This window comes from Pholis gunnellus (genome assembly GCF_910591455.1).
Source record: "Pholis gunnellus genome assembly, chromosome: 19".
Lineage (NCBI taxonomy): Eukaryota > Metazoa > Chordata > Actinopteri > Perciformes > Pholidae > Pholis > Pholis gunnellus.
The window spans coordinates 13938953-13963657 of NC_136546.1; the positions used below are offsets into that span (position 1 = coordinate 13938953).

The 24705-nt window shown below is 39.6% G+C and overlaps 1 protein-coding gene across 2 annotated transcripts; it reads left to right on the top strand.

Annotated features, from left to right (window-relative positions):
* Positions 1–287: 287 nt before the first annotated feature.
* On the top strand, positions 288–23256 carry LOC306711783 (potassium channel subfamily K member 2-like; the record flags this gene model as incomplete). Of its 2 annotated transcripts, none has more annotated exons than XM_079180822.1 (6): positions 288–611; positions 7094–7211; positions 13149–13309; positions 16534–16720; positions 17908–18050; positions 22900–23256. In XM_079180822.1, exons 1-6 carry the CDS (start codon positions 417–419, stop codon positions 23254–23256), a joined length of 1161 nt encoding a protein of 386 aa, XP_079036948.1. In that variant the 5' UTR covers positions 288–416. The 2 variants fall into 2 exon arrangements, with proteins under 2 accessions (XP_079036948.1, XP_079036949.1); XM_079180823.1 differs by having other exon boundaries at positions 303–611; positions 16534–16729.
* Positions 23257–24705: the final 1449 nt, after the last annotated feature.

Below are 24705 nucleotides of genomic sequence, written 5' to 3' on the forward strand. Positions count from 1 at the left end.
CAGTTTGTTTGTCGCTTTCACATTTTAATCCGCCAAACCTTTAATCGATTAATCGAGAAACTAACCACCAAAAATTAAATAGGATGCAAATTATTGTTTCTAGCAGTCATACACTTCCATTGTATGAAGGTTATTTATGTCTTTATCTAACAGATAGACAGGTATGTAGGTAGGTAGATAGATGGATAGAAATAAAAACAGAGTGATGGGACAAATTAGACTAAGACGAGTATGTCCAAGGGGAGACTCTTGTAATGGAAAGAAATTGATCCACATTCATCACTTCCATCCTCACAGTGGCCGCACCTGACCTTCTTGACCCGAAGTCTGCCGCCCACAACTCCAAACCTCGCCTGTCATTCTCCGTCAATCCAGTGGTGCTGAACACTCCGGAGGACGAGTGTGACACCCGGACTATGGTCATGAGGTGGAAAACTGTGTCAGCCATCTTCTTCTTGGTGGTGCTTTACCTCATTATTGGGGCGACGGTCTTCAAAGCACTGGAGCAGCCTCACGAGAGCTCCCAGAAGCTGGCAATTCTAACGCAAAAACTGGAATTCTTGGCCAATCACTCCTGCGTGAACTCCTCTGAGCTGGAGGATCTGGTGAAGGTAGGCGGAAACATCAACATCTATTAATATTTAAAGTCATTTATCTTCTGCAGGACCTGGTGATGACCGACAATAATCTAGTTTTTCTCATATATTTGTTTTCAATACCTACAGAGGTTATTCCTGGTATTTGGCAGCTTTACATTGTTTGTTTGAGAATTGTAAGTAAACTGCCAGAGTTGTCACCTGAGGGTATTTAAGAGAGGAATGGACTCTTTGAACACGAGACATCATTATGTTGATTTAACTGTTCAGTAAGACCGTCATCCTTTCCTAACCGGTGCACGTGTTTAGTATTTTTCATCACCATGATGATGAAGGTCCTCTAACCTTAAGAACATGGAAGACGTTTTTCTTTCTGCCAGTCATCTCTTTAGGCAGCAAACCTACTTGGTAGGAAAAGATCATGTTGTGGGTTAAAACAAACCGTTTCTGGCAGAAAGCCCTTCAGCTTAACTGCTTCTGTGTGCTAGCCTTAAGTATAGCTTAGCCTTAGTTAGCCTTAAGCATTTTTTGCCTGTGCTCTTTGACTTTCCACTTTCATGTTTGCTGCTATTACCCTGTATGTCACACAACTACAAAAGCTATTTGACTCATTAACCAGAAAGTGTTTTAATAATCGTCCGTTTGTATCTTTTTCTGCTCCCACATTAATTTACCTGTAAATCAACAGCTCTGATGTCAGAATCCAAATCTCTTTTCTTACAACTTTCTCGTCATATGAACATCAGAGCAGAACTGTCATATTCTCACGTAGAAGGAGTGGTATCTCGTCATCATAACAAAACATCTCTTATTGTTCTAAGAAGGTGAGAAATATTTTCATAATAATGAGAAAACCTCAGGTTTAAGACTACATTTAGTCATTGTTTGAGTGTGAGCCTTTGAATAACCCCATGAAATACACAGAACGAGCACTTCCCTGAAAACATTTCCTTTTAGGACTAAATGCACACCATGATATTGCTGTTGTTAACATTGGATGGGATTTTAATCAATAAGCGAGTCTGTCTGTGGGATTTTGCCAACTCAGACTACAGTAAAGCCTCTTTAATCACATTGACTTTCAAGATGTTTTTCTCGTGGCAGAGCTGTGTAGTTACTGACATGGATAAGGAAAGCCATGACTGTAACAAGCAGTTTGATACTGTACGCTTTCTGGTAATTATAAAAAGACTTTCCAGGTATAGATACTATGTGAATATTTTGTCCTCTCTGTTGCGTTTCTGAGCGACATACTTGAGAGCAGGACAAATGCACTTCATGGATATTCACCGTTATCTGGAAAATAATGTGTTATCTCTTAATTATGTATCAATATTTCCATCTTCTGGGTTTACTTTAAACAGTTTCAGCAGTTGACTGTGTTGGCTTCAGTGTCATTACAAGTGTAGCTTCTTACTGACTAGAGCTGACTGGATTTATTATTGAGTAATGGTTACCACCTACTTGTATGTAAATGACACTGTTTTCGATTAAGAAGGGCTGGTAACAGATGGTGTTAATTTGACTTTAAGAAGCTGAGTTAATATTCAGAGATGATGATGATGATGATGATGATATCTGTTTGACTGTTAGATAGTGATCTTGTATTTTATGTTAGCTTAAACATGTACAGTGATACAAAAAGGAAGTAGATGCTTCAAAGCGAATGATACTTCAAGTATATGGTGTCATAATTAATGCTGCACATCATTCTACTCATTTTCGTTATTTTTCCTTCCACTTGGCCGTCCTTTCGTTGGCATAACCGTCCCCGTAATTGTTACTGTTGCGTTTGGCTAGTGGTGCAAACATTTGACTTGGCAGAGATCGTTTAGGTTGGAGGCAGTAGAAATAATGAAGATGCATGAAAAGCCAAAGATAAGACAGAACAAGTGTGGAGCATGAAAACAATTCAAAAGACGAACAATTCAGCAATTTCACAACTTCAACAATTTGAGACCAATGCAAGTGAGACAAAATGATGAAATGAAATAAAATACATTTCAAGTCATAGTCAACATGAAATAAAAAAATAGACTAGTAAAATAAATGAGATTCATAAAATAACAATAACAGAATAAAAGTAAGCACGATCTGCTTAGTGCTGATTAGTAAATGTCAGCATGCTAAAATGCCAAACTAAGATGGTGAACATGGTAAACATTACACCTGTTGAGCACCAGCATGTTAGTGTTGTCATTGTGAGCATGTTAGCATGCTAGCATTTAGCTCAAAGCACAGCTGTGCTGAAGTCGAGTTGCTATCTGTCTATGATATCAGACTTTTTTTTTGAAAAGGTCAAGAGTGTAGGAATAGGTGACATCTTGCACTGAGGTTGCAGATTGCAACCAACTGAAACTTCTTCCGTTTGCCGAGCTTGTAGAAGTACGCTGGCTGACGTGAATGGCCCTCTCTAGAGCCAGGTTTTGATTTGTCTGTTTTCAGCTATTGTAGAAATGTATGCAGTTGTAAATGACTCAATCTTCGGTAACAATTCTTATTTTCAGGTGATTATACTGTATGCTAAGGAAAACATACTTTTTAAGATTATATTACGTGTCTGCCCACGTACAATAGTGTATGCCCTTTAGTATTAGCCTAAAGTTGTAACTTACCTTTGCCAGCAACCATGTCTACTTTACTCTATGACCCCGTTCTAACATTCAAAATCCCTTCCAGGCTTCCGTTTCAGAAAAGCCAAAAGTGAATTGATGGTAAACTGTCCTCCGTCCCCAAAAAATGTTGTTTTGAGGCAAAGTATGACTCCCTCTGTCCCTGATCTTTCCACTGCCTTGCAAACAACTCTCTCTTTTGATTATTCATTGATAAAAGCAGGTGTCCCCCACTCATTTTTACTGAATTATGTACACAACACACACACACACACCTTTGTAGTCTCCCACTGATGAAAAGCCAGTCAGAAGAGAATTAAGGAGAGCTCTCAGAGTGCTCTCAGAGGGAGTAATTAAAAATGTGAGTGATGTCAAAAAGCTCAGACTATTCAATCTCTCCTGGCTGTTTGCCTCAGCTTGGAGACAACCAGTGTGGTTTCACATTATCCTGTCTTATCATTTCCCATGGACATTGTTGGTTTGCCAAGACAGTGAATTAATGTGCTGCTTTGACTGGGAAACAAAGGCGCCGACTGAGCCAAGCCAATCCGATTGTTTGATTTGTTCAATTATGTTTTTAGAAGCACAGTGGACGTACGGTTTCAGAGCTGTATCTTTGAACCATCTCTTTTGTTGAATTTAGAAATGATATAGAGATAGAAGAGGTAAAAACACTGAACTGTTGATGAATTCACCTTTATACATTATGTTGTTTATTTTGTCTGTGAATACATTTGTGAATGCACGAGTTGATTACAATTTGCCTTTTGGTTTTCTCATTCTGCGTAGATGTTTTTAGTTCCCACTAAGGAGCAGAGAAACAAACTGTTAACACAATTTTAATATATTACAGGCGCCTATTGCTTGATACAGTTGAACCAACTCCTGAGGGCAATATCAGGCTCCTTAGCAGCTAAATCTGCCGTGGCAGGTTGTGTGCAGTGCGATCATCAAAGGATTTGACTGAAATTACATTTTTGTCTGCTGCAATGAGAGCGGTGAGCGGGAACAAACCGATAGTTTTGGTTTTCATCAAAGATGGAAAGTATTTACATTTTTTTCTATCCCTATGAAAACTATTGGCAAAGAGATTATATTGATATTTTTAAGCACCATAAACAAAATGTGCATTCATTCATATTGTGTTGCTGTGGAGGGTATTTCAATGACTGGGCAAATAAAACTCTACATGGCTAGATACCTCTACTGTTAGTTCAACCCTATCGTCAAACAAGAACGTTGATGCTAGACGAACCTGCAAAACATTTTACAATATCTGTGCATGGTATGGTCATAGAAAGATCGTAGTTTTAGTCAATAAAAAGAGGACGGATAGTTTCAGATCTGTGCTTGGATGCAAACAATATTTCCTGCATTGACACTTAATGTTGGCAAAAAGTAAGGTTCAAAATCATCCAATATGAATATGTTCTTTTGTAATTTGAGTGAACCAACCCTTTAAGCTGTGTTTGTCAACTGCAGCCTATATCTCACCAGCCTCTGACACATCATGACATGTTAACTCTTGTGTCGTTACATTAGTGCCCGTTGTTCCCTCACTTTCCCATCCATTATTCATTCATTTCAGCTCTCACACGCTCTGCCTTTACTGCCTTATCACAGTCAACGGTAGAAGGTTAATGAAAGCCCTCTCGGTTTCACTAAGGAAGATGAATCGAAACACCCTGACATTGCAGTGACCCTAAACTGTGTGTGCATGTGCAGAAATAGCTGACTGTGCTGCTTCAGTAGGACTGTGGGCCGTGATATATGCTGCACAAGATTATTGTAGCATTACTGCTCTGTTCCTGAAGGTTTATTGATGTTAAATTCAAATAATGGAGATCATCAAAAAGGGCTACTCCCCCCCCCAGTACAAGTCTTACATACATTAAGGTGGCCTTGTGCCACACAGGAATTATTAAATAATTTGTATTGCTCTCGATTGGCAAAAATCCCACATATACACAGTGGAATTAAAGCTTTAGTCCATAAAGTATTCATCTGTGATTTATTATCATCGGCTCTGTGGCAGTGTTTTTCCCAGAAGATCTCAAAGCTTTTCTCTTACTTTTGTCTTAGTAATTATTCTATATCTTGAGAAGCCACTTGGGCCAAGAAATATGTTGTCTTACTGCAGTTAACTGATTTTGTTTTAAAAAGCCTCGTGAGATAAGTTTGATACGGCTTTCAGAGCTAAGCCTCGCGCACTATAGTAGCTGTTGTACTTTCCATTCTAGCACAGTAGAGTTGCAGTTTAAAATAGCAATGGGGGTCAGTCTTACTCAAGTTTTAAACAATTGGTCCTTGATTTCAGTTCACTGCAGATAGGCAGGATTCAATTAGTGATGACAACTGTTGCCGACAAATTTCATCAACTGTAGCTAGATAGCTAATGAAGCTAAACATATCTGGCATACTTAAGGATTCCAACTGACCCGTTTTCAAACGAGAACCTTGCAAAAGGGTTACAAACAAGGTTATAATGTTATTTATGTCATTGGACAACAGGATTGTGCAACAAATGTGTAGTTTGTAGTCCCATTTTGAAAAAAGAAAATATATATATATATATATTTTGGAGGTTGGAGGAGAAAAGAGCTGTTCTGAAGTCTGGTGGTACAGCAGCCGCTACTTCTGTACCTCTTGCCAGACGGCAGCAGGTTGAACAGGCTGTGGCTCGGGTGGGTAGTGTCTTTTAATAATATTGTTCGCAGGCACCTCTTGTCACCAATATCACTGATGCACGGTTGATGTGTACGAAGTTCTGGGCAGTATAAATATAAGATGAGACTGAGGATGAAGCTGAATGTCCCAGACAAAAGCCATGTTTTCACAATAAAGACCAGGTCACAGCTGCTAAATTTAGCCTAATACACAGTAGATGTGCTGGTTGTATAAAGGGCTGTTGTTGTTTTTACACCTGTGACCCCACAAATTCATGTACTTTAGTTGTTCATGATGCACTCTTTGGCTTTGGCAGTAATGCTCAGTAGTTACAACTCTAGGTAGTAAGCTAGTTAGCCAGACTTATTAGCTTTACGCATATGAACACACTTCATTTTATCCATTTACAGTTTATGGTACAAACCCACTATACCTGTAGTGTGGATGCACATCAGTCAGTGTGTGGCTCTTCACTTCACTGCTCCTCGCGTACGTCTATTTTTGTGATCGTGGGTGGGTGTGAAAAGGTGTGCGGTGGTGTGTTTTCCCTCCAACTGGTGGCTGCTCCCCAAAGAAGAAAGACAGTTCCTTTTCCTTTACAACCGGCTGCTGTCTAAAAGTCTGTCACAGTCAGCGGGGATTCGTGTCACACCAGTGCTCTCCCACATGCACACATAGTCAACCAATCACCAGGGCAAGATTAACAGCCATAACACTGACCCAGCTGGTGTCATAGCATAGCCACAGTCACGGGGCTAATCAAAATCAAACGCAAAATCATATATATATATATATGATTTATGTGTAAAACGATTAATATGTAGATGTAACTGTAGTAATTGTAATTGTAGAAATATTTCGAGAATGTGTAAATCATGTGTTTGAATAAAAATATGCACAAATTACTCTTTTATAAGCACCAATCCCTAAAAAAACGTATTTTAGCTATAACTGCGACAGACTTTGCACTTTTGTAAAGACAGCAGGTGTTTAAAATTTAAACCTGCATTTATGAAGGTGACAGATGCCTCTTATTGTTTGTCTCAACTCTTAATTGGGTTTTGGTTTAGTGTTTATCTGGCTGTCATCTATTCCCCAAGAAAATTGATGCACACCGCTCATTTTCTTCTGTTCCTCAGCTCACCTCGTACCACACTCCCACTGGGAGACTCTGCATTATGTGCTAACTTTTTCTTTCTCTTTTACGTTCCACTCCAGCAAGTGGTATCAGCAGTCCGAGCAGGTGTGAACCCTTCAGGGAAAGCATCCAATCAGACGAGCCTCTGGGACATCAGTTCCTCCTTTTTCTTTGCCGGGACTGTTATCACCACTATCGGTAAGAGACGTAGTTTCTCAGTCCTCATTATTTTTTCTTTGTAGAAACTTCTGACAATACATCACTGTACTTGCATGCAATGCTTTGAAAATACTAAAAAGATGTAAAAACATTTACTTTTTACATGTCGAAACGTTTTGGGCTTTATAAGCACTGTCTATTTATCAGAAAGCTGCCAGAGGCACGGCGCAATTTCGGTGTTCATTTTAGCATGAAATTACACTTGCATCCCAAAATTACACTTTCTGACACCAAATCTGTCTTCAGCTGCTTTTTTTAGATTGAACTTTATCACGTCATTCCTTTCAGTCTACTAGTCAGCAAAATTGCAAAACAGATTGAGCACACTGGCGTGCACCCGAAGCTTACACACTAACTGAACTCTATACATCAGCAACAAAGCAAACATGTTTTTCATCTCAGCAATGCAAAACAACACAAATTAGATCTGCTTAATAGTGCACATGTTGTGTCTTCTTATTGACAGAATAATAAACCAACAAGATAACTTTTTCTGGTCTTTTTTATTTACTTATAGTAACATAGGAAAACTCTCGGTCCACACTGAATCTGTTACATGTGCACTTCTGTTCTGTCATGTAAACAAACCACGTTGCCTACCCATCAGCTGTGCGTTCGAGATCAGACTGGAGGCGTAACTTTAACCACTTAAAAGATGGGTGATTGTAGCCTACTTTTTGAACACAAAACGCATGTTTTACTGTGTGATATTTACTAGAAATGACAAACAATAGCCAACAGCAAGTAAACTTTAAGCTCCTTGAGATAACTCCTCAATCGGGGACTCTTTTTCTCAGTTTTTTCTAAAAAACGGTTAACTGAACAGGAAGAGTAGCCTAAAGAGTTTAAACTGATCTGACAATACAGAAGAATAAGCTGCCTGTGGTCATTTGCTCTTATTTACTAAGACTGATAATATACTTACTATTTAATCTAAGAGATGTCAACTGTAGCAGCCTGTAACACTTTCTCTGTCACCTCCAGCTGTAAAGAGCGAACGAATCAGTTAAGCAAAACAGCACACACACACACACACACACACACACACACACACAAAGCTAGTCTTCTGGTTCTTCTAAGAGGACCCAGACAGATCAGTGCATCCCTTCAGTAGGCTGTTTGGCTTCACTTCACTTCTGCAGCATCCTGTCAGAGCTCATTCTCCAATACCTAATGCCTTTAGTTTGAATAAATTGATTTTGCTTGTTTTTCAGATTACATAATGGCTTAATTAAGGTGTAGGCAGTGTGCAATCCCGATGCATATTTTGGCATGAAATTGTACACAGCTCCAGCCCCTTTTACACATTTTGCTGTACTGACTTGTGCTCGTAACCTTGCTGCAAAATTGTATTGGCCACAGCAACAGCCCGCAGAGACACACACACACACACACACACACACACACACACACACACACACACACACACACACACACACACACACACACACACACATTCATAACTAGTTTTATCTAGCTTGTTCAAGCAGACCTCAACATATAAGCGCGTCTGTTCGACCAGCTGTTTAGCTTTATTTCACCTCTCCGGGATCTTGTTGAAGCTCATTCCTCACTCAGAAAATGTTTCAAACGTTAAACGTATCTGGCATACTTAAGGATTCCAACTGACCCGTGTTCAGACAAGGTTATAAACAATAACTTTCTGCCCTCTGGTTGGAAAATATGTTTGCTTTTGTATCACATTAAAGGTGTGAGGAGTAAAAGTTGCACTGTGGGTTTTCCCTTCGCTCACCTGAGTATGTTGACGTTCTATTTTTCACTCCGGTGCGGCCGTGACTTCATCGAGCTTGCTCTTTGCAAAAGTGAAATTTACTGACGTTTGACTTAGAGTGGTGTTTTCTCATGAAAGGAGGCACGGTGGTTTGATTGCTAACGCAGGGGAAAAGGATTACTCTTTGCCTTCAGTCAGTTTATTTTTGAGGGCATAGATGTGTTTGCTTTTTAAAAACTCAAATATCTAGAAAAGCTTGCGGTAAGGTGCAGGTGCTTGGCAGAGTGCTTTAGTTTTCAAAGCTTTGATTTTGCTGCAGAGACCTCGCTCCCCGGTGGTGTTTTGCATGTATCACCTTTGATGCATGTTAGTGTAAACAGCACATAATTGCTGTGCTGTCGGTTGGCAATCATCATCATTTTTGCCTGATTGGTGCAAAATGTAACTGCTGCTGCACAGAGATGCTATTCCTAAAGCCACTGTGAAATGTCTTTGTCAGTGATCAGCCTTTGATGTTATACAAAAAGTCCCTAAAGGAAAAGAGACAGTTTCTTCTATTCTTCTGGCTTTGCCTCAGCTGGAGGTGGATGTGCAAGAATCCATACCCACATATTGATTTGTGTACAGAGATCTTTAACTGGATGGCAGCAGTGAGGCAAAGGATCCCCCTACCTTGCACACACACACACTTATTTTCATCTATTCACCTTAAACAGTAATATTTTAAATTAAACAGATGTATAAATATGTATAGAAGCAAATGATGGTGTTGGCAGCTGGCAACGAGTTCAATGAGTTTATTTTGGCATCATGGTGAGTTGGAGCAGGAGAAGCTGAGCCAGGGTTGCAGTGGAGCGGGGGGGGGGGGGGGGGGGGGGGGCTGACTGGATGGATTGCAGGTGTGCAGGTTGACTGACAGCAGGAGTGTAATGGAGAGCCACGCCCAGACAAACGGAGAGAGAGAGAGAGAAAAACCAGAGGACCAACAAGAAACACAAGGGAGGAGAGAACGGCACAAACAAGAGAGTACAGACATATACGATAAAATAAAGATGAAACACGGCAGGGTTCAACATAAAAAAATCAAATAAATAAATAGTAATTTGAATGAAACATTACATTGGGAGCAGTTTTAATGGCTTTTTTTTGTTTTATTTTTTGCCGAAGTCATTGTAATATTTAGTTTCTTTTTTAAAGACGTAAAAAATTAGGTTTCACTTTACATTGATGAACGTAAAACTCATGGACCATACAAGCAGCGTTGTTTGTGGAACAACTTCAGCAAATATGATTTGAAAAACAATTGCACATTGAACTAGTCTTTTTTTTTTTAAAGAATTGCTTTATCCAAAAAAATTGAGGCCCCCATTCTCATATGTATTCATGATGTTTTTTTTTATGTAATGTGTTTTATGTCTTTAATTGCTTTATTGTCAAATTGTAAAGCAGCATAGGTAAGCCCAGACATGCCCTCTGCTTTTATTATTACAGTTCTACCTTTTAAAGACGGATCCCTTAGAAGCCACTAATTAAATGTCCTTTGTGCTTTTTCTATGGTGGAATTTAAAGGACTTACCATGTCACTGTATCTTTGACAAGAAATTGAGTGACTGTCAGTCTTTCACTGCCAATAATTCACACACACACACATATATATATAGTCCAGAAGCCTTGCAGAATACAAGTATTATATCTGCTCAAGATACCTGAGCAGAAGCTTTTGGAAAGAGAGAGTGGTGTCATGGCATAGCTGGCTAATGACAATTTCTTGTGTAGATACGATTGGTTAAAGGCTGCGTGATGAGGAGGAAGAGGTAGGGAGAAGTCAGGCAACCCTGTCTGATCCCCAGTTTAATATCAAATCATGGAGTTCTGCCCGGGTTTACTTTAATAGAGCTATTGCTATTGGAATACCGAGTTCGAATATGTTTCTAGGGAATTGAAAATAAATTGTCCAACCGCGTCAAAAGCTTTGTATGAATCCAAAAAGAGGATCATTGCATCGGTCTGAGTAATCTAAAATATATTGTGTCAATCAAACGTTATTTGATATGTGCCCATTTCTCATGAATCCAGATTGTGATTCGTCATCGATAGGATCCAAAACTAATTTCAGCCGTTTGCCAGAAGCAACTGCCTTGTAATCGTAAATTCAGCATACAAAAAGGAAACCAATTATCAATAAGCAGTACTTCCTTTTTAGGTTTCGGAATGAGTGTGATTAATCCTTCATCTATTTGTTACTCTTTCTTTTTGATTCTGAAAGGGAAATGGTAAATATGAGTATAGTTATAGTGATAACAACGAGACAGTGTTTCCCCAATAAGCTCACTTTAATACCAACTAAAACCCTTGACGGGGTTTCATGTCTTTTTTCGTATTTAAATGATCCACAAAAGCAACACTGTGTGTCTTTGTCAGAAGCTAATAAAGTCAATCAGTAAAATGTTGTGCTGCCGGTTTCTCTCCTAGCATCACTTAATGAATTTAGAAGGAAGTCATTGAGCTTTCATTGCAATTGCATTTGTTCCTGTAGGAGACGGAGCGTGACGCTTTACTGCATGTGATCATTACATAACCGAGTCAGTGGTGTCACGGATGCAGTGATTTAGGGCCCGTAATGACAAATAGGTTGGTCCATTTCGAGGCTTTAGCTCATTATAAAGGGGAACTCTTAAGTTTAATGAATTATTCATGCAGACAATGTCAAAGTCAAGTGTGAAATTAATTAAACTACTTATTGGTATTTAACTGAATTGGGTGTTTAACCTGTAATTTAGGTCATGTATTAGAAACATGATCAGAAAGTGTTAGTTTTAACATCAATTTTAGTTAAATATACATCATCTAAATGCTGAAATAATTTTTTGGAATTCATGGCACATATAGAAATGCACCTTCTCAATTTATAACATTTCACTAATGTTTTAGAGCTGAAATGTGTATTTTCTCTGAAAGCCATCATGTTCTTATTCTAGTGCTTGACACTTAAGTCTTTGAGCTTGCGAAGTGTAAATTGCGTTTCACTTCTGCTATTGTGATAGCACTCAAATATAAGGTGAGGATAAAAACAAGAATAAGTCTGTTTAATTCAGGTAAAAAAAGAAAGAGGAAGTGAGTTCAGCTTCAAATTAGGGAGCCACTGTGTCTCGTTTGTTCTGCAGGGACACCCAGAGGTTTTAAATACTAACAAGGCATCCTGTCTCCCATTGAACTAATCATGAAATTGATGAGACTTGATTGACATTTTTTTCTCACATTTAATATCACCCTACTCCATTGTGAGAGTAGAGAGTCATTAGAGGGTACCCTGCAGCTCGAATCCTGACACAGATGACTGTATTAATAAAGGAAAAGTGGACGTAGTTCATTATGCAGAACCATTATGGAACTTCAAATAACGAAAGGCACATTGTTGAATGTGTGAGGTCAGCTTAAAATAAGGCACAGGGCTTAAAGGTTTTCGTCAGATATCAACTTGTCAAAGCACCATCTGCTTTTCTAGCTGCACATGAGTTTGGAGAGAAGATGAAAGGCAGTGAACCAGTGATGGACTCACATTAGTGTGTCTGTGTCTGTGTGTGTGTGTGTGTGTGTGTGTGTGTGTGTGTGTGTACACATATGAAGGCCTATGTACTGCGTAATATTTCTCTTTATTTTCACTTGCTCGAGGACTGAGGTTGTGAATTATAGACTGTAGTCTGAGTCAGTGCTTCAGCACGACTTCCATCTCTTACTACCGACATGTCTCAAAGCTGTTGTGCTGCTTCTGGCTGCAGTGATGTTACATCACACTCAGGCTGTGTGGAAGGTGTTCTTGTCCAGACAGTTAGTTTTAACCCATTGTTCTTCTTCTGACAGTTTTGATGGAATATTATGTAAAAACTTATAAGATACAATACTTATAAGATAAAATACCTTCTAAGCAGAGAGGTGCAACACATACAAATCCTACATTAAAAGTATTTACTTCCTTAAAATAGTATCAACACTTAACAGTTAGGAAATATGACAGCCCCAGAAGTGTCATACACACTTTGAAATAAGTATTACAGGAGTATTCAATGTCCCGTTCAAAGGGCAACAACACACACACACTACCTTGCTATGTTAGAGCTCATTTACATTTTGAATGAAATGCTGCCTGATGAGCTAATGAACTATCCGTGTCTCCTCTCTGTCAGGATTTGGGAACATTTCTCCTCACACGGAAGGCGGGCGGATCTTCTGTATAATCTACGCTCTGCTCGGGATTCCCCTATTCGGATTCTTATTGGCTGGTGTCGGGGACCAGTTGGGGACCATTTTTGGCAAGGGCATCGCCAAAGTAGAGAAGATGATTGTGGTGAGCTCCTTCGTCTATACGAGCTGGTCTTTCCCTCTGAATCATTTGCACTCTGTATGTTTACACGTGTGCAGTGAGCCAACGTTTGACGACGTAATTATCAAAGCTGTGAAATGATATTGCCTGAGCAGCTCCTATAAAGAGGTGAAATATCTCAAGTGTTAAAGGTGCAACATAAACACCCTTAAACAATACAGCTCACAGGCAACAGTGCAGAATTTGATTTTTTCCCCATCAGACACCAGCAGTCAGTGCTCAACACTGTGGAAAAAGCGAATGCAGTTTTGGGGTTGCCATGTCAACAGACTTTCTTTGAATCCAATATAAAATGCAGGCGGTTTGTTTTAGTGCTGAAAACCAGCAGGTTTTTTTAGAGCAATATTTCAAAAGTTTCTGTCTTATTTCTTGCTCGTGGCAGAATGAACGAGCAGCAAACAAATCGATCACTTTTTAAATAATGATGGTGGGTTTATAGGCAAGTCACACATTGACTATTGATTCTGTCCAGCACAGTGTACGCATGCACGCAAAAAACGCCGGTAACAGTTCTGGCAGCAGTTAGACCGCACCATTAGTCAAGTGGGTGACGCAGAGGAAATAATGGACTCTGCTGGACTGTCTGGCTGATGGCTGGTCACTACGTTTCTCCTGGAGAATTAAGGGTTTGCCCTGAAAAACTGAGCAGTTTATTTTATCTGTTCAAAGTAAAAATGTAAATCTGTCATTTACTTTTTTAGTTGTCCCTGTACCAGAACCACATGTTCTTTTAATAAATTACATAATGTAACAAAAGGACCGTGCAGCTTAAGGATCACTGGAAATATAATAATGAATAATAAGAGTCAGTAATAAGAGATGATGAATGTAACACAAAAGTAAAGGAGACAAAGAAAAAGATTTTGAATGCAAATATAGAAACAAGTATAATTTAAAATGGCATTTTTAAACCAGTTGCAGGTGTTAGATAAACACCTAAAATAAATAGATGAAATATAAGATGAAGGAAAACGTGTTTCTGTCAAAGGTGTATTAATGCACATCGTGTGTGGGGCCGTATGATATAATTGTATTATACAGTTTATAGGGTTTTCTCCTGAAGTGAGCAAAGAGAAAATACACCAAATATGCAGTTTGATGAAGAAAAACAGCACAGAAGCTTTACATGGGGGTGAAGAGTTAATTGGGTGGTGAGGAGCTGTTAATGTCGATGCACTCGCTCACCCATAAGCAGTATGTTGACTGCGGAGTCATAGCAACCAGCTAATAGCATTACCTAATGGGACGGTGGACCTGGAGAGTGAAACTCTTTTTCCAAAGCGGACCCTCTGTGATTTGAAACAGTTCAGGCTGCCAGCGGGGGTTGTTGTTGTCTCAATCAGCTGTGTTTACGTCCCTGATGACGGAGTCCCCCGATGCCATGCTGTAGTCAGATCGGATAGAGAGACTGATGTTTAGCCAGCAAAGACACTTGTGTTACATTTTGGAATGTCTGGTGGTTTTGGATATAATGGTACTAAAGTGAACAAGTTACTAACTTTTTCAATATTTAACCAAACCCACAACTCTCCTAACGTTAATCGAGTGCCTAAACAAAACCGTTTCAATAATGCTTTTGTTGCTGTGAGCAGATATTGTTTTGCAAGAGCAGATATTTTAGGAAAACAAATCGAGTACTTTATCGTCAATTATCATTTTACTGATCAGTATCAACATTGTGTGACATGCCACATATGGTAATTAATAGTGCTTCCTAATTATATTGATAACTACATAACTTGGGTGGCATTTTGTTTCCCTTTTTGCTGTTATAGCTATTACATAAACATAATTAGGAAACAGTGTTATGCAAAGAGCCATCTGGGCAAGAGAAAATGGAGACTATAATGAAAGAACAGAGAATCCCCAAACCATTTCAGATTTCTGCCAGAGCTCATTTTCACAGGATGTTCTTTTGTATCCGCGTGCAGTCGTGTCTGCAGTTCGCACACATATTCATGGATGCAGGGCTGGAACACGAGTACTGCTGTGATGACAGTTGGATCAAATGCTAATTAATGTCCACTAAAGCAATCTCTGGTTTCCATTTTCTTTGTATAAAAGAGACCAGATACTGGATAGCAACAGGTTGATTGTGACTATTGATTCATCGCTGGCTACCGTCCTTGGGGAGAAGAAAACTGGTTGGCAGCTTGCTGGAAACACTGGAAATATAGGCCGAAAGCAGTTCCTGCAGATGCTGTGCAGTAAAGATGCTGGCTGAGAAATCACCTCAGCTTCACAAATCCCTTTGGAATAGATGAACTACTTATGTATACAAAAGGTCTATTCTTTACCTTTTATTATTTCATCTTTGTTGTCCTTGTCCCTAGATGTTAAATTCCTTGTGCACACAAACTTCACCAATAAAGGTGATTCTTGTTAACACTTTGTGTTCAGCTAATTTGCCCTTGTAAGGCTCATGGTAGGTCCTTTCAAACTGTATACCACTGTACGGTACTTTGCTTTGAGCAGCGAGGACATTAGACATCACAGACTGAGCGATCTGAGGTCTGCCTGCTCTTCATGCACCCCCCCCCCAGAGGCACTGTGCTGTGGGCTTACATAACTGGAAGGGAAAAGGGCACGGTGCACGGGGAACCAGCTGAAAGCAGTCACCTCTAGTAAAAAGGAAGCTGAGACAACAGCAGCATGCCGAATAGAACCTGATGTTGTAACGGTGATGCAAAAGAGGGGCTGTGGAATAGAAATTCTCGTAGTGATAGCACAGGCTGTAACTGCAATGAATCCATTACAGTGGCTGCTACTATGACGGCATGTGAAATATTTGATGAGAGCTATAAATATTGCAGCACATGTGAGGCATGTCAAGTCACTCGTCACCTCTCCGCAACTCGGGTGGGCGTGCCATCTGACAGCAAAAGTTATGTCACTTGAGCTTGGCAGACGTTTGAGATGTACAAATGTAAACAACAAAATGTATCCCCTAGAAGGAGGTCGAAGGAAGTGACTTATTACAATGTAGAGTGAGCAAAAAAAAGAAAAAGCCTGTAGGATATTAGGGAGTGGGAAATGGGCCGCATGTCCATTTCCTTCACAATAGCTTATACCTGTAGACTAAAACTATTTACATTGCATGTACAGCAGGTCTCCTGCTGAGCACGTCATGTTTCTGTATGCGGTAATCATCCATTCTCTGTGTCAACAAATCTTTTATCTCTTACCAGAAGTGGAAAGTCAGCCAGACGAAGATCCGCGTCATCTCCACGCTGATCTTCATCCTGTTCGGGTGCCTCATCTTCGTGGCTCTGCCAGTCGTCATCTTCAAGCACATAGAGGGCTGGAGCACGCTCGAGTCCATCTACTTTGTCGTCATCACCCTCACCACCATCGGTTTTGGAGACTTTGTCGCTGGTGAAAAAGGTTGGTTTTTCTTTCGGATTTATAGGCCTTCTTGCATTTTTAAGTCTGTCAGCCAGTTTAGAATCAATGTATTTATAATTGAGTTATTCCTCAGCCAGTCTGACTCAACAACCCTTGGCCTGCTATATTCTCTTTTTGAATGCACCTAAATCCCTGCAATATGTTTAGTTCTCCCATCTGTTGAACCAGAAATGTATATACGCGCCTCAGATGTTTTACTCGCTCTCATAATAGCACTTTAACAATCAACATGTAACAATAATAAGGATCTGAGGCAAATAACACTTTAATGAATAATATAAATTCTTCCTTTTTTATCGGAGCCATACCCTGCCAAAACAATTTAAACAATAGTTTGCCAGGTGGTATTTGCTTAATTTGACCGGCTCGACAAACAAAACGGCAGGGATGGGAAAAATCCCAAACAATTAGCTGCTCGATTAAACTTCCCTGAGCGCTCCTAATGATTATAGATTAGACTACTGTGGCTACTGGAGTTGGCACAGGTGGCGTAAAGTAAGCCTGTTAGGGAAACAGGTGCTGTAACGGCTGGTTATCTACAACTGAAGGTAGTGTTTACATGTGGATAGGACATATATTATTACGGTAAGGCACAGTAAGTCCATGCAGCTGATATAACAAGCATCCAGTAGGACCTCAAGTGCCGTATCAGCCGTGTTACAAATATACGTATTACTACTGTACCACTGTATTTGTAACATTAGGTTGTATTTAAGCATCTACAGTATTCACAGATGTTTATATTGATCCAAGTTAAGATTTTACGGTTTTGTTTAATGTTGCTCAATGAACAATATCAATTAAATTATTAGAGCACTAAGATCACACACATGGATTTATGAGAGAAGATAAAAGTCTCTTGAATGTTTTACCTAATTTATGCCATTTTATTCTTACTTATCAGTCTCAATCTCCCCCCTCTTTATATTCTATATGTTCTTATATAACGGTCCTACTCAGGATTGAGTCAAAGCCCAGGGGCAACACTACAGCAGAGACTCATTTTACTCACCTGACTGCATCAGGCCTACTTAGACTTCAGCCAAGCCTGCTTGTTGTTGTTCTTCCTCACAGAATTATTCATTTAAGTACCACATGTATCCAAGGGTTGTGTAACAGACTTGTATAACCCACTTGTTGTATCTTTGGTTCTGCAGGTGGGTCAGAGAATCCAGAGTTTCTGAACTACTACAAGCCTGTGGTTTTGTTCTGGATCCTGGTGGGCCTGGCCTACTTTGCCGCTGTGCTCAGTATGATTGGAGACTGGTTCCGGGTCATCTCCAAGAAAACTAAAGAGGAGGTATGTGCTGGTGTGCTGTGAGTTATGTAACACCAGAGGGGATACAAGTGGGAGATCTCTCCTGTAAAGGAGGAAACATTGAATTTCACTTCAGAGGATTTTCACAGAAAAGTGGAGCGGAAATATGGTAGGCGAGGGTTGCCTGCTACATTTCTTTTATTAATCAAGATCCAGCTGTCCAGATAAACTACATTTGTTCCCAAAGACCAAAAATATTTTAGTCCAAAATCACAGTTTCAACCAACCTGACAAGCACAGAGCTGTGTCTCCTCATGTGGCTCACAAACTTGCAAGGGTTTGATTGCTTATCGATCGAACTACTTCTCAAGAAACAGCCCCCATGAGTCACTAAATGAATAAAAAGATAAAGAAAGCGACTTTAAAGGGACTCATAAAGTCTCACACAGATTAACTAAGCTTGTTGTTGGCACTGCCCCAACTGCAATTATTCTAAAGAAAGAAAATAGAAGAAAAAGCTTTTTCTCAAATATGTTATTTTTTGTGACGCTCAAATGTTAAGGTATGAAATCATTATGAAATCAATGTGAAACATGAGAGAAATGAAATCAAGAATCTCTATTGAAACATGCTGGATTTACTTTTATGTGCCACCAGGGCAATGATTTGCTGTTGGGTCCCAACTGACCCCACACAACTTGTAAGCAATATCCTCCAAATTAGTACAATAAAAACTAAAACAAATGTATGTGTTAAAACCAGACTCTGGCCCTTTACGAGATACAGTGACACGATTAAGAATGGTGACAATGCAGAAACCTCTTCTGTTGATATTTTACTTAAGTAGTGCAAAGTCATGAACAAGTTTACATATTTGTCTTTGCAGTGCAGTTGCGTGGCATCCTTTTGTTTGTTTAGTTTACATGGCGTTCGTTAAGCTATGTTTCTTTTTTGACATTGTTTTATTGTCGTTGATCGACCCGCACCGCTGTTAAATGATGTTAATGTTCAGTAACATGGAGTACACTGCTGTGTTTATACCGGTGGTGCTGTGGTCTCACCTGGCTGGTTGTTGGCACGTTGACTTTAAATCTAACAAGATCGAGTACACCAGAGACTTTCTGTTCAAACTTAACAAGCCTGCGAGCACAAAACTACCTTTGGACTTATAACTTTCCCAAAGCTTGACAAATCTAACCTGGCTACATTAAAATTGGTTTCACCAGCACGCCTCATGCCTCATCTGGCTGCCACAGCCCAAATGTAATACCCATATTCAAATGATTGGGAGGACTGGCGTTTTTCAGATTTTTGTTAATGCAGCCTAATACCCCAAAGCCTTTTACAGTTCACTCCTCAATCTGGAGTGAAACATTTCCATCCTGGCTGCACCCTGTGGGGAAAATGCCATCTCGTTGGATTAAATATTTGGTGTGTTTCCAGTGGCTGCTGTTGAGTAATAAGATACCTTGCTGTTCTGGCAGGTTCATTATTTACATGTAAAAAGGATGGAGAGAACCACACATCCATGCACCAACGCAATCTCTTGCATACACCGAGCACATGCACATCTTATTTCTTTATTCTACATAACATAAGAAGATAAAACAGGGCCTATATGGCAATCGGCAGTGGGAGTCCCTGCACAGGCATAATTAGGAGTTCAGCTGCGGAGGCTGTGAACTCTTGAGAGAGAAGGTTCTGGCAGTTGGGGGAAGGGGATGGGGGAGGGGGTGAGAACAATCGGGCAGAGAAAGAGAAAAAGAAAGCACATACTTGATGGTTTGCGCCTATTTTGTGCACACATACAGACACATCCCATAAGTTTCAGCTGACGCGCTCACAAGTCTCTTTAAACAAGAACACCTCAGAGCCTCGTGGATAATTAAACAGCCTGGAAAAAGAGGCCTAATGCATTATGAAAGCGGGATCAATGATGTGCTCGCTGTTTCTCTCCTTTCTGTTGCTCAAGGACCATAAACAAACAGAATGTGCCAACCAGATACAGTACACAGTCTCCAGAAACCTGGTCCATTAGGTCACATACGATGGAAATTTAGTTTTTACTGCTTGTGGCTCCTGCAGTCAATTTTAGAATATTCCATCTGTGAGGTGATGGGTGAGAGAGGTGCGAACATGTCCGCACCAAAAAACACAAATGGTCCATCGTCCAGATATGTGAGTGGTATCAATCTTTTCTTCCAACTCTCAGCAAGAAAGTTAAAAAGCATATTTCCCAAAATGTCTAATAATGGCTTTAAAGAATCATTCCTAATTAACTCTTAATCAGATGCTAAATGGTAACCGATAACTATCTGAACCTCATCACATCTGTCCCAAAACAAATCTGGTATTTCACTTCATTTTTTGAATATCCTCATCTGCTGATACTCTCTGATAGATGAGCATTTACTGCAAATAATAGTTCATGGTGAAAGAGTGTTTTCATGGGCATCGCTTACTGGAGAGCAGCCAAGACATTAACAACAAGAGTTGTTCAAAAGCAGTCGAAACAGTTGACATGGCATGTTCACAAGTGTCAAGTCCATTAATTAAAATTGGAGATTCCTGTCTAAACACATTAAACATGTTAGAAAATAATAGCTGAAAACTGTATCGTACTGATGTGCAGTTTGACCGTTTGTTTCAGAGCAGAGAATACTGCTTATTCTTTCCACAATTTGAAACCTGGTTTGATATACTTTATATACTTCTTATGTAGTGTGAGAAACTCAGAACAAATTATTACTTTTGACTTTAATTATTTGTGAGCGGTTCACATTTAGATAGTCAGTTCTATTAACCTATTCTAAATGACACAAATTTTGTCCATGATGGGTCATTAATGAACCATTTAAAAGGCACAAAAAGACAAAGAATACTAGCATTGCCATCTACTTTCATATTAATTTCTTCTACTTAGACATTTACACGTTTCAATTACAAATGTTCTTTCGGACTTAATGGCCGTGAAGGGGTGAACACATCTGAATACTGTTTGTAAAAATATTTGTAGTTGAAACAATGTGTATTTTTTTTTGTCTCTTTGTACACAACTGTTACCAAGCAACTGTAAAGAATCCAATGATGCATAATGTTTCTTGATGGTTAACAATCTAAAAAAACGATATAGAAGTATTTTAGCCCCCGAATTGCATATTGTATTTTCTTCAACATACCATTGATTTTTCTTATCTCCAGGCAGACATGGCTTTAAAGATAGATGGATAGATGGATAGATGGATAGATAGATGGATGGATGGATAGATGGATAGATGGATAGATGGATAGATAGATGGCTGGATGGATGGATGGATGGATAGAGAGATGGATAGAGAGATTTAGTCATAGTCACATAACGTGCACAATCCTCATAGGTTTATAAGACACCAAAATACAGCTGCAGTGGACACACATTTAATTAAGTTTCATTCAGTTACAAAATTACAGGTTACTTCACCGCTCGATCGTAAACAAAACATTCTGCCTTCTCTTCTCCCAGGCCTGGCAAATAAAATATGCGACAAAAAAGGTTCCTTTCCTGAAGCACAACTCAAATTTTTCATAATCATCCTGCCAAAAGAAATCAACATCATTGGAATTCATTTTACTCAAGAATACATCCCTTATATCCTCGTAGATAGGACAGTAAAACTAAAAGTGCACCTCATCCTCGAGCTCACACAGCAAACAGCTTACATCCTCCTCTGGAGTGGCGTTAAACCTTCCGGTCTCTGGGGCTAATGGTAATTAATGTTCCTGAGCGTAGCCGTGCACATAGGGATCTTTGTCTTTTGTTTAAGCTATACTTCACGTAAAGTACGGCACTATAGTTATTCTTTACGAGACAATAAATTCGTAACTTTTGTTTACACCATATATCAACCGTTCTTTTTCAATTTGAAGAGCTAAATCATTAACACAAATGGAAAACAATGTTGGAGAAAAAACATATCCTTGCTTCACACCAAATTGTTGGGAAAACCAACTAATTGTGTGTTCATTAACTTGAACATGGGCAACAGATGCTTGATAAAGAGACTTAACGGCAAAATAAAACTTCCCCTTAACACCAGATTCTAACCTATATTGAAGAAGTTCTTTATTAATCCAGTCAAATGCCTTCCAAATAATAAACAAATGTAGACCTATTCTCCTTAATATTTGTTCATATAGTGGAAGTGACTACATATATATATGATCAATACATGCTCTGGCTTTTCTAAATCCATTTTGCACGTTCACAAGAAACACTGTAGTGTCGTGATTGTTTACAAGTCTGCCATTTAAAAGTGAAGAATACAATTTATACACACAGCTATTAAGACTTAGCCCCTATAACTGAGAGGCTGCTTGGGGTCGTTTTTTTAAGATTGAAGAATAGGTTTAGTAAACAGACTTCTACCATTGTGTAGGAATAATGCCACTGTCAAAACAATACTGAAACAACTCTGACAACTTTTGCGTTTGCATTCATCTATTACCTTTTTTATCTTTGCATTCAGAAACATATTACGATCATTTATATCAGCTTTCATTTCAGATTACGTTACCTCTTTTAAACTTGTTATTTCCTTTAAAAAGACATCATCAAAGGAATTGTTGCATCATGAAAACAAATCTGCAAAATCCTTTTCCCTTTACTGAGTACAACCCCAAAAACAGAGCTACATTGGCCATTCTCCATTTGTATTTCCAAGGGTATTTCTAATAATCCCTTATAATCATTTCTTGACAATCTACTTGCACTAACTCCCACCAGTATGTTTCTTTAGCATGCACGCTAAAAAACATAGCATGTATGGATATTACAGTAGATATTGAAGAATAGAGAGTGACAGGTTGGCAGGTTTATCACATGCAGACATTGATATTCAGTCTCTCTCTGCAGGTTGGGGAGTTTCGAGCTCACGCAGCAGAGTGGACGGCAAACGTGTCGGCAGAATTCAAAGAGACCCGGCGGCGACTCAGCGTTGACATCTATGACAAGTTCCAACGCGCTGCTTCCATCAAGCGCAAGCTGTCATCCGAGCTGGGCATTAACACGTCCCTCAACCAGGAATTGACCCCTCGCAAGAGAGCGCTGTCCACCAGCCTGTGTGAGGACAGAGAGGCCTACCCCAACTTGACTCTCTCCCTCAGTCCTATCACGGGGGGCCTGACCAGGAATGGCAGCCTCTACCTGAACGGCCTCAGCCCAGACTACGCCGACCGGCGGGAGATCGCCATCATCGAAAATTTCAAATGAGGAGCAGCATGAAATTGGGATTCAGGGAACTGAGTGAAATACATCTGGTAGCGGACAGAGCTTTAAAAGTCATACACACTTCTGTGCTTATTGATTGGGCATCTGTGATAAGGTGCCCATGTGCATTCATTAGGTGGATTGTGCTCCAATCGTTGATTGGAAACCTTGAGAGTGACTTAAACACAGAACAGTCGTCAAGCTGCGTACTTTAATGTGCGTGATTAAAACTCAAGACACAAATCTAAGGATGTGCTCGCTCACCGGTTCCATTCGTCCATTGGGGGAGGACGACTTCCTTTCAATGTGTATGTGCCAACGTGATCGACAGCTGTGAAAGTGATTGAGCCAAATCAGAGGCATGCTCAGAACTGGAACAAATGATTGTATCAGAGGCATGAATTTAAAAATACTTATCTCATGAGCAGGAAGGAAATGAAAGCCCACATTGAGGTACAGCCACGCATCGGACATCTTCTTCAAAAACCCACAACGAGTCTGTAAACACACATAAATAAATACATTCATCAAACTTAGAAAGCAATAGATGTATCCGTGCTCATCTCTTGTTGAATTAACCTGGTATCTGCATCAGATAAAGAGGATCAATATTGCTAAAAAACACTCCAAATCAACAATGAACACTTCTTCTTCTTGACGAAGCAGCAGTCCTGTGCTAACAGAAAGGAATGTGGCTTTTTCTTCTTTTAGTTTACACTTCTTCCAGTATGAATTTATATGCCTTGCATTTGCCTGTCAGTCTGCCCTCGCTAATGAGACGAATGTTGACTTTTTTTCTTTTTTTTCCTCCATGACTGACATTCAGCTCTTCACCCTAAGGAATAACCCACTTGTGCCTTTCTGAAAACCACACTGAACATGTGAAGATGATGATGCATGAAGAACTGAGCTACGCTCTGTCTGTCCACTCGTGCTAGTTAAATATGAGCACAGTTATAATAAAGGCAGTATGAGGAAGAGGCAAATCAATGGAGAGGACATGGGCGTTTTTATTTATCTCTTTTTAAGAGGATTCTACAGTATGCATGGATAAACTGTTTCTTAATAACTGGGACATTGCCACTTTTGTCTGCCATTGTGATTTAGCCATTTCCTACCAGTCCTAATGTGCTAAGAGAGTTACATTAACCACACAGTGCCAGGCTCACTGATCAGACTTCCTTCTCCCTCATACCAAAGTAAGATCCTGCTTTTCACACAGAAGAATCCGGTCTTTGGTGTGATCAAAGTTTCAGAAGTGCTTTCTGTTATTTCTAGGAATTGAACCATCTGTTTGTTTGTTTTTCATGAAATTGAAAAATGGCGCTGAATGCGTCAACACTGTATTTTTTTTTTCCAATTGGAAATAAATTCCGGCATGTATGATACTGTAGCAATGAAAGCTCTGTGGCTGTGAAGCTTACTGCATCCTTACCTTACTGCCTTTTATGT